This window comes from Schistocerca americana, chromosome 2 (assembly GCF_021461395.2).
Source record: "Schistocerca americana isolate TAMUIC-IGC-003095 chromosome 2, iqSchAmer2.1, whole genome shotgun sequence".
NCBI classification, from domain to species: Eukaryota; Metazoa; Arthropoda; class Insecta; order Orthoptera; family Acrididae; genus Schistocerca; species Schistocerca americana.
In genome coordinates this window covers 461077438-461092618 of record NC_060120.1, presented here as the reverse complement: position 1 = coordinate 461092618, position 15181 = coordinate 461077438, and the positions used below count along the sequence as shown (strand labels likewise).

At 36.3% G+C, this 15181-nt stretch overlaps 1 protein-coding gene across 2 annotated transcripts in view; it reads left to right on the top strand.

Annotated features, from left to right (window-relative positions):
• LOC124595034 (telomerase Cajal body protein 1) overlaps nt 1-12140 on the top strand; it is a 113504-nt gene extending 101364 nt beyond the window's left edge. For both annotated transcript variants that reach the window (XM_047133595.1, XM_047133596.1), the window contains exons 6-8: nt 3744-3986; nt 4352-4475; nt 11627-12140. In XM_047133595.1, coding sequence (XP_046989551.1) covers nt 3744-3986; nt 4352-4475; nt 11627-11816 — 557 coding nt within the window. In that variant the 3' untranslated portion in view covers nt 11817-12140. The remainder of the gene's footprint in view (nt 1-3743; nt 3987-4351; nt 4476-11626) is intronic.
• The last annotated feature ends 3041 nt before the right edge of the window (nt 12141-15181 follow it).

Here is a 15181-nt window from a genome sequence, read left to right as displayed (position 1 = left end):
AAATTGAAGTATGTGGCGTTGAGATTACTGTAAATGACTTCACGGCTATAGTGTTAGCACTGTATAGATCAGCACTGTATAGATCTCCCTCAGGGAATTTGAATGTATTTCTTAAGCACTTAGATTCTTTAGTATCCAAACTGTACTCAAAGTCCAAAAACTTGATAATTACTGGTGACTTTAATGTTGATTTCCTAAATGAGAGCAATAGTAAAACTGATTTAGTACATTTAATGGAGTCTTATAATCTGATAGCAATAGTAGATTTCCCAACTAGGGTTACTGTTAACAGTAAAAGTCTGATTGATAATATATTTATAGATAAGTCTAAATGCAATGAGATCACTGTACATCCAATCATTGGCCTTTCTGATCGTGTTGGTCAATTGCTTAGGATCAATTACATCAGTGTGTGCAACAGTTCCGAGCATTCTTGGAAATCTTTTAGGATAATAAATGAAGAGGGCCTTAAAAAATTATATGACAACCTCAAAGAGATAGATTGGAGTCCAGTTTATAGGGATACAGATGTAAACAAAAAGTACAATTCATTTTTAAATGAATTCATGTCTTTATTTGAGTCCATCTTTCCCATAAAAGTAGTTAGAAATAGTCATATAGGCAATGCCAAGAAGTCTTGGACAACTACAGGGATAATAACATCTTGTAGAAGAAAGAGGTTGTTATACAGTTCTCTCAGGACTTGTAATGATCCAAAGAAACGACAACACTACAAACTTTACTGTAGCGTTCTCAAGAAGGGTATAAATAAATCTAAAGATATGTGCGTAAAATCAGAAATTGAAAGCTCAGAAAATAAAATTAAAACTATATGGAATGTAATAAAGAGGGAAACTGGCAGGAAAACAGGGAACATGTCTCAGGTAGAGATTAAAACAGGGGACAGTATCATAAAGAAACCTGAGTTGGTTGCAGAAATATTTAATAACCTCTTTCTGAGAGCAGCAGAGAAGAGGCTGTAATGGTTCTGTGGAAGAATCATTGTCCCTCCTACAGAAAGCTATTAGCAACAGAATCCCACAGTTATCTTTACCTCCAATTACTGTAAGCAAAATCATAAGAGGAATTAGATCATTAAAAAATAAAAATTCTGCTGCTGTGGACAATATTCCTAGTAAAATACTGAAACACTGTTATAAATTTCTTAGTCCCGTCTTATGCAACATATACAATACATCCCTACAAGAAGGGATTGTCCCTGACAGACTAAAATTGGCTGTTGTGATTCCTCTCCTTAAAAAAAGTGATAAAAACAATGTTACAAACTATCGCCCAATATCCCTATTAGCTACCTTCTCGAAAATTCTTGAGAAACTCATGCGCAGGAGAATTGTAGACCATCTCAACTTCCACAGTATCTTAAGCAAAAATCAGTTTGTTTTTCGTAAGCAAAAATCAGTTTGTTTTTCGTGCTGGTCTTTGTACTGAACAGGCAATATTCTCTTTCAGCAACCAAGGTTTGGAAGCCATTAACAAAAAAAATGTCTCCAGTGGGTATTTTTTCTGATCTTACAAAAGCCTTTGACTGTGTAAACCACCAAATTCTTTTCAAAAAGGCAGAATACTGTGGTTTAGGTGGTACTCTTGGCTTGTGGCTACAATCTTATCAAAAGGATTGGAAGCTGACTGTAATGCTAAATGGCTCTTCTAGAGAATCTGCATCGTCTGAATGGGGCACGATAACGTGTGGTGTGCCTCAAGGCTCTGTTTTGGGCCCACTGCTTTTCCTCATCTTCATTAATGATCTTCCTCTTTGTTCTGAGACAAACAGCAAATTTACCCTGTTCTCTGATGGTACCACAGTTCTAATTGATGATTTGATAGATCACAATCTTGAACAAACTACAAATACTGTTTTTAATGACATCTTAAATTGGTTCTCCTCAAATGGTCTCTCACTCAATGCATATAAAACTCATTATATGAGGTTCCATTCATCACAAATTAATCTCGATGAAATTAACATAAAATGTATACCAATACAGAAAGTTGAAGATACAAAATTCCTGGGTGCTTATATAAACAGCAAATGTAATTGGTCAGTTCACAGTCTTCATCTGTGTAAAAAACTTAGCTCGGCAACATTTGCGTTGCGGGTAATTTCTTTGGTGGCTGAAGTTGACACCATTAAGGTTGCCTACTTTGGCTACTTCCACTCATTGATGTCATATGCTATCATATTCTGGGGGAACCAACCACTTGCAAAAAACGTTTTCACCCTCCAAAAAAAAGCAATCAGAATAATGTGTACGGTCCATCAAAGACACTCTTGCAGGCACTTGTTTCGAAAGATAGGTATCCTAACAACTGCCTCACAGCATATTTTTTCCTTGCTGACCTTTGTTTGCAAAAATTATTCTATCTACCAAGACAACAGTAAATTCCATGGCTATAACACCAGAAACAAAAACAATCTACATTTCGAAATGAAACGTCTCACTTGGTACAAAAAGGAGTTTACTACTCCAGCATTAAGCTGTTCAATGCTCTCCCACTACATATCAAATGTGTTCATACAGAACTGCCAAAATTTAAACAAGTTCTCAAAGATTACCTGACAGAGAAATCTTTTTATACTGTGGATGAATATTTGAAAGAAAATGTATACCATTACTAAACTTATTGTGTCTAGAACTAGTTCAAGTGATTTTATTGAGCATTTGAGCATTATCACACTTTTTGTAACAACAGATTGCTGTACCTGTATTTAATCTTGTAGGCCTAATATCTGATTTAATTTTGTGCTCTTATTTTTACCCTTTATTTGTAACTCCTTTTTCTGTTAAATGGTTGTTATGTTATCTAGCTGACATTGTATCTATTACTGTATTTATAGTATGTCTTACTTAAACTATGTACAATTTGGCATTGAATTGCCCTTGTATTTATTGTTAGTTTAAATTGAAACCTGTACAATTTGACATGTTCCATATCCTTGTGATTGACTCACTAACTGGGTCTACGGAACATGAAATAAATAAATAAATAAATGAACCAAGGAAAATATCAGCATGTGATTGGTCTAGGTGAAAAAAGCTTTTTTTGTATTCCTGGCACGAAATATTGATATCAAGTTGAAGAAGAAATGTTTGAAAGTGTCTGTCGGGAACAGAATGTTGTCTTGAAGCAAAACATGGGCATGAGAAGTATGGACCAGAAGGAACTGGAATAATTGAAATGCAATTCTGTAGCAGAATGTTAAAAATTAGATGGTCACACAAAGTATGAAATGAAATGAAGAGGTATTAAAAATAATAAATGATGGTTGAACACTGTTGAGAATTTGTACCAGAAGGAGAGAGAGCTTAGTGGTTCAGCTGTTGAAGTATGGTAAAATTGGTGCTAGAAGAGATGGAGGGGAGTGTAATTGTAAGGGTAAACAAAAATTAGACTATGCCGAACAGATTATAGATAATGTTGGGTGCGATAGCAAAATAAAATACTAAACACAAGTTAAAAAGAAATTGAACATGGAACAGCATTAAAGTAATCAAAAGGCTCATGACTTAAATAAATAACTACAAAATTAAGATTTTCATATTTTAAAATTTTTGTTTGTGTTTGTGTATATTATGATAACTCTGCTGTACAAAGTTACAGCTCCCAACGAAGGATAACGATTTTGATAGATTTCTTATGTTTACTGCATAAATGTCACTAAAAGTTTATATTTTTAAAATAGAGGAAATGGGGAACAGTATTGAAAACAATCTTTGTTTTAGGTCTGTATTCTGAACCAGATGGACAGTTACTTTGTTTTTTGAAAGGGCAGAAAGGTGGTGTAACACACATTGCCTTCTCACCAGATGGCACAAAGCTTCTAAGTGGTGGTCGCAAAGATTCAGAAATAATTTGCTGGGATTTACGAAATCCTGGTACTGTTCTCTTTGTTCTCCAGCGAGAAGTTACAACAAATCAAAGAATATATTTTGACATCAGCCCTAATGGATGTTATGTCATGTCAGGTAAGTAATTGCTCTGTAAAATTCTTGTTTATGAAACCATGTTAATTTTCTCAATCCATACATGGTAATTTCTAATAGTGTCTCGGTCTGTATTTATATGAGCATAGGTAACTTGTGAAGAAATTTGGCACTAAATTTTTTTCCTATTTTTCTTAGCATTACGCCAAATTCCATCTTTTTAAATTATTTTCTTGCATTCATGAAATTTTACATGGGTGATTTTTTATGTTCTTTTGAACAACTCTTGATCAGTTCCTCATGTTTCATAATATCTTCTGAAACCATTTTAATAGTTTCCAAATTTCAAAACAGAGTGTATATACAATAAAGTTGAAATATGTAACTTCAGATTATTACATTTATAGGTGGCACTAATGGTATTGTAAAAATTTGGGATATTCAGCGACCACCAGACACCTCTCTTGGCGATCCTGTACTACATCCTCTAAAAACCTTTGTGGCACACAATGACTGTGTTAATGGTTTAAGGTAATATTCTGTCTTTCATTTTAGAGATAAAGCAAGAGACTGAATTATTAGGGAGCATGTCTTGTGCTGTGAGTGTAACAATAACAATAAAAAATACTGTCTCGGTCACTCATAGTACTTTTTATTTAACTGTTCCCAAACTGGTGCAAATATCATCTTCAGATACAAAACCAATATTGCAGCAGTAAACTACCGATAGTGAGTGACTCAGATGGTTCTTTTTCTTGTTGTATCTAGGTAATATCTGACAGCATTTACGAAATCAGGTAGGCCTACAAGTTACAATTCACAACAGTGGAATTTTAATGAATTCCTTCATATCAGAAACTGCAAGTCTTGGGTGCAGCTTAGAAAATTACATGCACATGTGTTGTAAAGACATTCTATTGTGTTCATCTGTATGTGTATCTACTGCTCATTGTTTACATTATTTCTTTGTGCATCAGTAGATTGTCTTTCCCTACACCATTAGTTTGTAGATCTGCTAGTGAGCGTAACATTGTTCAGTTTACTATCCTCTAGTATGCTATTTGTTCTGTGTATGTGTTGAAATACATTTTTATTACAGTTTGTTGTGGCAATAACAGACCATCCAGAAACATGAAAAATCATACTAAGCTTCTGACTACTTCTTTGAATTAGCTTCTGACTTCTTCTTTGAACTGAAGCCACTGTGCTTAGTTTCTTTGTGTGTGCAAAGTGCATTGCTTCTTTATGTTTAATCTTACTGAATAATGACTTGACAGCAATACTGTAACAACTGAGTGGGCTCCATAAAAAATTTCCACTTTGTTTGTAGCACAATAACATCCTTAACAATGTTGTGTTGTTGTGGTTGTCAGTCCAAAGACTGGTTTGATGCAGCTCTCCATGCTACTCTATCCCGTGCAAGCCTCTTCTTCCCTGAGTAGTTACTGGAACCTACGTCCTTCTAATCTGCTTAGTGTATTCATCTCTTGGTCTCCCTCTATGATTTTTACCCTCCACACTTTCTTCCAGCACTAAATTGGTGATCCCTTGATGCCTCAGTAGGTGTCCTACTAACACATCCCTTCTTTTAGTTAAGTTGTGCTACAGACTCCTATTCTCTCCACGAATTCCTTTTTTATTCAGTACCTCATTAGTTACGTGATCTACCCATCTAATCTTCGGCATTCTTCTATAGCATCACATTTCAAAATCTTCTCTAACCTTCTTGTCTAAACTGTTTGTTGTCCGGCTACACTCAGTACAAATACTTTCAGCAAAGACTTCCTGACACTTAAATCTATGCTTGATGTTAACAAATTTCTCTTCTTCAGAAATGCTTTCCTTGCCATCGCCAGTCTACATTTTATATCCTCTCTACTTTGACCATCCTCAGTTTTTTTGCTGCACAAATAGCAAAAGTCATCTATTACTTTAAGTATCTCATATCCTAATCTGTCCCTTAGCATCACCTGATTTAATTCGACTACATTCCGTTACCCTCGTTTTGCTTTTGTTGATGTTCATCTTATATCCTTCTTTGAAGACACTGTCCATTCTGTGCAACTGTTCTTCCAAGTCCTTTGCTGCTCTGACAGAATTACAATGTCATCAGCAAACCTCAAGGTTTTTATTTTTTCTACCTCGATTTTAATTCCTACTCCAAATTTTTCTTTGGTTTCCTTTACCGCCTGTTCAGTGTACAGACTGAATAACATTGGGAATAGGTTACAACCTTGTCTCATTCCCTTCTCAACCATTGCTTCCCTTTCGTGCCCACCAACTCTTATAACTGCCATCTTGTTTCTGTACAAATTGTAAATGGCTTTTCGATCCCTGTATTTTACCCCTGCCACCTTCAGAATTTGAAAGGGAGTATTCCAGTCAACACTGTCAAAAGCTTTAAGTCTACAAATGCTATAAACATAGGTTTGCCTTTCCTTAATCTAGCTTCCATTCATCTGTAAAGAATTCATGTTAGTATTTGTCAACCTTGACGTATTAAACTGATAGTTCGGTAAATTTTCACCCCTGTCAACACCTGCTTTCTTTGGAATTGTAATTATTATATTCTTCTTGAAGTCTGAGGGTATTTGGGCTGTCTCATACATCTTGCCCACAAGATGCAAGTGTTTAGTCATGGCTGGCTCTCCCAGAACAGAATGTTGTCTATTCCAGAGACCTTATGTCTTTCAGTGCTCTGTCAAATTCTTCATGCAGTATCATGTCTCCCATCTCATCTTCATCTACGTCCTCTTCCATTTCCATAATATTGCCCTCAAGCCTACATTGCCCTTGTATAGATCGTCTATATATTCGTTCCACCTTTCTGCTTTCCTTTCTTTGTTTAAGACAGGTTTTCCACTTGAGTTATTGATACTTGTACAGGTGGTTCTCTTTTCTCCAAAGGTCTCTTTAATTTTTCTGTAGGCGGCATCTATCTTACTCCTTGTGATATATGCTTCTACATCCTTACATTTGTCCCCTAGTCATCCGCCCTTAACGGTTTTGCACTAACTGTCAATCTCATTTTTGAGATGTCTGTATTCCTTTTCGCCTGCTTGAATTTACTGCACTTTTATAACTTCTCCTTTCATCAATTAAATTCAATATCTCTTCTGTTAACCAAGGATTTATACCAACCCTCATCTTTTTACCTACTTGATCCTCTGCTGCCTTCACTATTTCATCTCTCAAAGCTACCCATTCTTCTTCTACTCTATTTATTTCCCCTGTTGTTGCCAGTCGTTCCCTAATACTCTCTCTGAAACTCTCTACAACTTCTGGTTCTTTCAGTTTATCCAAGTCCAAACTCCTTAAATTCCTACCTGTCTGCAGTTTATTCAGTTTAAACCTACAGTTCATAACCAATAAATTTTGGTCAGAGTCCACATCTATCCCTGAAAATGTCTTACATTTTAAAACCTGGTTCCTAAATCTCTGTCTTACCATTATATAATCTATCTGAAACCTTACAGTGTCTCTAGGCCTCTTCCACAATTACAGTGTTCTTTCATAATCCTTAAACCAAGTGTTAGCTATGATTAAGTTATGCTCTGTGCAAAATTCTACCAGGCAGCTTCGTCTTTCATTCCTTTCCCCCAGTCCATATTCATCTACTACTTTTCCTTCTCTTCCTTTACCTACTATCGAATTCCAGTCCCCCATGACTATTAAATTTTTGTCTCCCTTAACTGTTTGAGTAATTTCTTTTATTTCACCATACATTTCTTCAGTCTCTTCATCATCTGCAGAGCTAGTTGGCATATAAACTTGTACTACTGTGGTAGGCGTGGGCTTCATGTCTATTTGGCTACAATAATGCATTCACTATGCTGTTTGTAGTAGCTTACGTGCGTTCCTGTTTTTTTTTTTTTTCATTATTAAGCCTACTCCTGCATTACCCCTATATGATTTTGTATTTATAACACTGTATTCACCTGACCAGAAGTCCTGTTCCTCCTACCACTGAAATTCACTAATTCCCACTTTATCTAACTTTAACCTATCCATTACCCTTTTTAAATTTTCTAACCTAATTGCTCATTATGGGATCTGACATTCCAAGCTCCGATCCATGGAATGCCAGTTTTGTTTCTTCTGATAATGACGCCTTTCTGAGTAGTCTGCACCTGTAGATCCGAATGGGGGACTATTTTACTTCCGGAATATTTTACCCAAGAGGACCATCATCATCTTACAGTAAACCTGCATGCCCTCGGGAAAAATTTCAGCTTGAGTTTCCCCTTGCTTTCAGCCATTCACAGTACCAGCACAGCAATGCTGCTTTGGTTAATGTTACAAGGCCAGGTCAGTCAATCATCCAAACTGTTGCCCCTGCGACTACTGAAAAGGCTGCTGCCCCTCTTCAGGAATCACATGTTTGTCTGGCCTCTCCACGGATACCCCTCCGTTGTGGTGGCACCTATGCTATGGCTATCTGTATCGCTGAGGCACCCAAGCCTCCCCACCAATGGCAGGGTCCATGGTCCATGGTTCATGGGGGAGGGGTCCTTAAGGGGAGCCGGAATGATCCAGCTCCTCCATGTTAATTTTAGCAAATAGAAGGAACATTTTTTTCTAAAACCATTAAACATATTGTTCTGAAATTTGGACTATATGTTCAGTGAATATTTCTCTACAAAGTTATATTGCCATGTTAAGAAATATGTATTGGTTTTTATTTTACAATTTTTTTAAACAGATGCTTATTTTTTTCTCTAATTTTGCACTTTTTCTTGTATAACTCTTGAATTATACAATATTTTTTTACAATTTGTTATAAAAATGAAGGAAACTAAATAAACAATATTGTGTATAAATTTCATTGATATACTGTTACCAGTTTTTGAGAAAATGTTCTAAAGAGATGCAAATTTTAAAGTTACGGGAAATGGCTCCCAAAGTTTTTTAATACATTCCTGCCCCATAAAAGGATTATCAGCATCCTCTTCTTTTTCCAGTGTTAGTTTCCATTTGACTGGTCTTTTCTTCCCTTTTGCTGCATGTTGTAGGCTTTTGTCTCTTTCCTGCACCTCTTAGACTTTCTTAATCAATTAGGTGCATTGTGGAAATGGTATTGTGTCCTGGTTGGAAACCTAAAAGTTTCAGAACATCACATTTGATAATGTTTCCTTCATTGTATGTTGCCACTGCATCATACACTCCAAAATGCAATGTTTTTATCTGTACAAACACTCTTTTGGGGATCCTAATCCAAATGAAATTATTTACACTTTCATTTGGATTTTGTGTTTTCCCATGTAAACACTTTTCCAATATACTTGGCTATGATAAATCTCTGAATATTGGCTTAATTACATCAATTACAGCATTTGGAAAACTATTTTTATGGGCATATTCCTTTCCTGATTGGTACTTACACCATGAGTCATCACCTGTGGGGCACAGTGCATGTTGTGGGTGCTCATTTGTTGATGCAGTATGAAAAAATAATGCCCATACTGCTCTCCTCATGTATTTTGCCTAATTGTACACCCATAATACCTCTGCAATCTATCAGTTGCTTCATCTGTCAATCTTCCTCTTCCTCCAAGGCTCTTACCATCACTAAGCTTCTGGTATCCTAATATCTGTTTTAGTTTGTGCAAGTGAGCCCCCATGCGCGTCTGCACATGGCCAATGCACTCCTGTTTTTTAATGTGAATTTCATTGCCATAAGATTTGAGTTCCCTTACAGCTTTATATCCCTTAGAGTCACCATCTCATAGATAGTTTGTGTATCATACATTATACCACTCCTGTGATCTGGAAAAAATTGCTTTCACTCGCTCTTCTTCCATCGCTCCACTCGTGCCATGAAAATTTGCTTCACAACTTTCACTATGTTCGTCCTTGGTATTGCCCTACGTCTACAATGCTTTGAGAGAATAGCAACATCAATTACTTTGCAACTGTCTCCACTGGTAGCTGTCACAACTCCATTTAGAGATTTATGACCTCTATGTTGCCATGATCCATCTAAAGCAACAGTTAAATCTCTACAATTCCCATTATCTGTCACAGCTTCTTCAACTGCATTCTTCATTGTTGCTTGAGCAGTATCTTCAGCAGAAAATCCCACCAATTCATTATAAAATCCAAACTTAGTTTGTGGTTTTGGAAAGTTCATAATTCCACATAACATTGTCCCTTGCCAATGCAACGCAAGCCATACACTAACCTAACATTATCACACCTAACATTTATATCACACAGCTTCTTTCCACTATTACCACTGTGAGGAATGCTGTTAGAATTAGAAAACGAAACTTCTGCAGCACATTTATTACACTTCAATAACATTTTACATACCAAACCAGTGTGTGACGTTATTTTCAATTCCAGTCCTCTTTCTATGCAAACTTGGCACAATACGAAATGTTTCAAAATATTAGAGGGCAAGGAAATGTTAATTATTTCATTCACATCATTACTGTCACTTTCATAGGTTTCAAATTTTTCTTTGCTGTCACAAAGTTTCTTGCTGGAATAAGTTCTATCACATTATTTTGGAGTAGTAGGTGAAGCAGTCTGAGCAGCATCTCCCTTCGAAACAACAAAAGATTTCTTCTTCCAATCACTCTGCCTTTTCTTAAACACTCGATTGGTGAAACGGGGCATATTGATATCCACAAACCAAATACGTAAAACAGGTACGAGCAAAATTCGTCAAATACGCAAAATTGAACAGCTAAACAACACAAAGCAAACTCCACAAGTCAACACACACGGTATAGCGTTTATGTTTGTCTATGTAAATAGTCACTTGTCACAGGGATAATGCCATACAACGTTTGAAAACAAAATACTGTCTAATTCTGTAAAGATACCCTGCTTGTAGCCAGCGAGTGGCACTGTCAGAGATGACACACCAAGTCACTACAACCGTTTACGCGGCGCTTCAACTTTGTAGTGATAAAAAACACACTTAGAAGGGTGGAACTTGATTTGTTTTATTCAGAAAACTCCAAATAAATTGATAATGAAAAAAAATTGTTAATTTTGTCATTTTCATTGTTCGAGCTCCCCTGAATAATATTGAACTAAAATAAAATTATAATGTGATGTTAAATAACAGCATTTATTTATTTTTCTTGCATCTCTTCACACTCTTGATACAGGATGTGTTTTATGTAAAAAAAAAAGTAAAAGGAAAGAACTGTTGTACACATTTCTGCTCATGATACAGAATGTGCCTAACATACAAAAAGAAAGAGAGTAAAAAGGGTTGTACACATTTACAGCACTGACAGTTACTCCCACTGTGGTGGGATTGACGCAAGAGATGGGTTGGAAAGCAATCCCACCACATTCATAATGTTAAGGAGTGTTGAACTCAGAAAAAGAGAACAGTACCATGTTAGCAGTTGATGTAAGAGAAAAGAAAATTATTTATTAAAATTTTACTGGAGAATTACGATCTTTACCACAGAATATTAAAAGGTTGTAACCAGGTTTTGTACGACATTGTCAGCCAACTTCAGTGGCGAGAGAAATCAGCACACCGTGGAAAAAGAACTGTTCTGTAGTACTGCTATGTTTACACACTCTGAATTATTCAAGTAATTTTTTGTTATTGGCATCAGCATTAAATGTCAAGTACTTTCAAATAATTTCATATTAATTTAAATATATTTAATAATGGTCATCAAAAGATTAATACATTTTGTTCTTTCTTACAGCATACATAAGCAGTATCCAGTTCTTGCAACTTGCTCAGGGCAGAGGCATTTTGAGGATCTCTTTTCTGACAGCAGTTCAGATACAGATCAGTCTCCTACAGAATATGATTCAGACTGCCATATTACAAAAGTCAAAACAAAAAGTGAAAACAGTCTAAAACTGTGGTGGGTAGGGCCAAAGAAACAATGAATACATTACAACCAACTTCATATTGTATGTAATGTTAGAGTCAGGAAAGGACAGTAAAGTACAAAGTTAATGATAATTTGGCTACTCTAACTGTTGCAGAAGATTATTCTGTCAGTGATAGACTTTAACGTGAATGTCATAAATGAAAACATTTATATTCATTAATTTCCATTGTTGACTTTCATGATTAGATTTTATAGCTTTAATTTTTTTATATTGATGTTGACCAAAACTACTGTCATGGGAAAGATAGACTGAAGTAATCTCAAACTGTGATAATTTATGTTAAAAAGACATTTAATACCATTAAATGTATTTATTGTAGTTTGGTAGTTACTCATTGGCTCTGCATACACAGTATTATATTATAACACATTTATGTGAGTTTCATGAATGTTGTTTATTGTTTAAAACTCATGTTAAAAAGAACGCAATATTAACAGTGGAGACACAGAAGTTGTTAAGTATTGTTCTCTCTCTCTCTCTCTCTCTCTCTCTCTCTCTCACACACACACACACACACACACACACACACACACACACACAGTTCAAATTACATTGTGGAGAAAACCGTTTTTGTAACCCCATGTAATCTTTTTTTTCCATTGGAAAATAATGAAAAGGCTTTAGTAGCATAGTTCATACCTTTCTGATTCAAAAGACTAAGTTTATAAAGGAAAGTACCTGCATTTTCCTTGTAGCATGGTCTGAAGCATTATGTGTGAAAATTGCTTCACACTGAAGGAATCGTTATAAACCAGTGAAATTCAGTCTGTCTATCAGATATATTAATGAAAACAAACAGTTAACAAAACTGAGCAGTAAAACAACATTACTTCCCCAAATTCTGTATAAGTGAAGACAATGCCCATTGAAATAAGACACTCTGTATGCTACGCAGTTAGACACTGATGACTTCATGAGAAAAGGCACCGTAAATAGGTTCTACTTGTCCAAAGTCTGCATGTATTGGATGCTTCAAATGTGTGTAGATTGTGTTTAATTGACAAGTTCCACATTATAACATACATTGTGAGTGTGATCTGTGGAACACTAACTAACTAAAATAAATTAAATGTGTTTAAATATTGGACTCATATTCAAGATGAGTAAGATTCAAATCTCTGTTCAGTAATCCACATTTTCCATAGTTCCCCTAAATTATTTAATGGTAAATGCTGATGTATTTCCTCTAACAAGTATCTGACTGATTTCCTTCCTCATTGTTTCCTAGCTTAAGCTTGTTTTTTCTCCTTAATGACCTTGTCAGTGTGGGACTCTTTAAATCCTAGTCTTCTTCCTAAACTAAACATGATTAATGTCATGCACAAGTTGACAACTTGACACTGTTTTCTTAGATATGCTGAGATGTATGACAGAGTGAAATAAGATGCAGAGAACAAATTTTGAAAAGTCATAGACTGTAGAGTGCAGCTGTCTGTTATGTACGAATAATAATTTCAGGACTGTGCAGAAGTGTTCCATAACTTTCCAGATCTGCTGATCACTGATGATGGTATCCAACATTGAAAGTAACTATACTGTTATGATACTTGGTGATGCCTTAGACCATCATATAAGGCCTTCATGTTACATAAGTCTGGATAATGCACTCCAAGGAGGTTGTGCACCTGTAAGCGTATCATCCATATATGGCTGTCACCACAGCCTATACCGAAGTAAAACTAAAAAGAAAATAGGGCAGATGTGTGTAGGACTCACACTCTGAGGGTTCCATACAAACTCAATTATGTATATATGCAGTTCATTCATCATGGGAATTGAAAATCTCGATGATTATGTGTTATTGCCATTGACACAGGCAAGAAATGGGTCCCAAGAATTCCAAGATTTTTGAGAATCTTTTAATTTACGATTACAAATTAGCGATGTTCTAATTTTTTCCCTTTACTTATACTCTGACACTTGCTTCTTGCCAAATTTCATTATTCTAAGTCAGTGGGAAGTACCTTATATATTTTAATGAGTGAGTTTGCAAGTATTCAAGTACGTGACATACATTGCCATACATTTTGACGGAATTGACTTAGATGCTTAACTTTTTTACACCATCAAGCGACCATAGACCTTAAACATGTGACATCAGTTTCAACTTGATGTGTGTACTTGTTCCTGAGAAAAATTATTTTTAACAGTTGCACAGGCGGAAAGACAGACAAGAAAGAAATTCTATAAGGGTTCCTTTTTACCAACAGAGGTGTGGTACACTAAAAATGTAACTGCTTAACACAGTATAGACCTTAAACATGTGACATCAGTTTCAACTTGATGTGTGTACTTGTTCCTGAGAAAAATTATTTTTAACAGTTGCACAGGCGGAAAGACAGACAAGAAAGAAATTCTATAAGGGTTCCTTTTTACCAACAGAGGTGTGGTACACTAAAAATGTAACTGCTTAACACAGTCCTGTCTTTATTAACTAGTCTCTTGTAATTATAATGGAGGGAAAGATTCCACGTAGGAAAAATATATCTAAAAACAAAGATGATGTGACTTACCAAATGAAAGTGCTGGCAGGTCGACAGACACACAAATGACACAAGCAGACATATTTAAAGACAAAGAGTTTGGGCAGAGATGTCACTCGAGGCAGAAGTGCAGAGGCAAAGATGTTGTTGAATGACAGGTGAGGTATGAGTGGTGGCAACGTGAAATTAGCGGAGATTGAGGCCTGGTGGATAACGGGAAGAGAGGATATATTGAAGAGCAAGTTCCCATCTCCAGAGTTCGGATAGGTTGGTGTTAGTGAGAAGTATCCAGATAACCCGGACGGTGTAACACTGCGCCAAGATGTGCTGGCCGTGCACCAAGGCATGTTTAGCCACAGGGTGATCCTCATTACTAACAAACACTGTCTGCCTGCGTCCATTCATGCAATGGACAGTTTGTTGCTATATATATATATATATATATATATATATATATATATATATAGCAACGTGGAATGTCCCCTCTCTCTCTCTCTCTCTCTCTCTCTCTCTCTCTATATATATATATATATATATATATATATATATATATATATAGGGAAACATTCCACGTAGGAAAAATATATCTAAAAACAGGGATGATGTGACTTGCCGGATGAGAGTGCTGGCGGGTCGACAGACACACAAACATACGCGCAAAATTCAAGCTTTCGCGGCGGACTGTTGCCTCGTCGGGAGGGGGGGGGGGGGGGGGGGAAGGGATGTGGGTTGTGGGGGAGAGGGTAGGGAGTTGTTCCGGTCCCGGGAGTGGGGGGACTTGCCTTGGGGGGAGGGGGGGGGACGGGTGTGCGCTCGCACACACACGCGTGTCCATCCACACGTGTGCAGACACAAGCAGTCTGGTCTGCTTGTGTC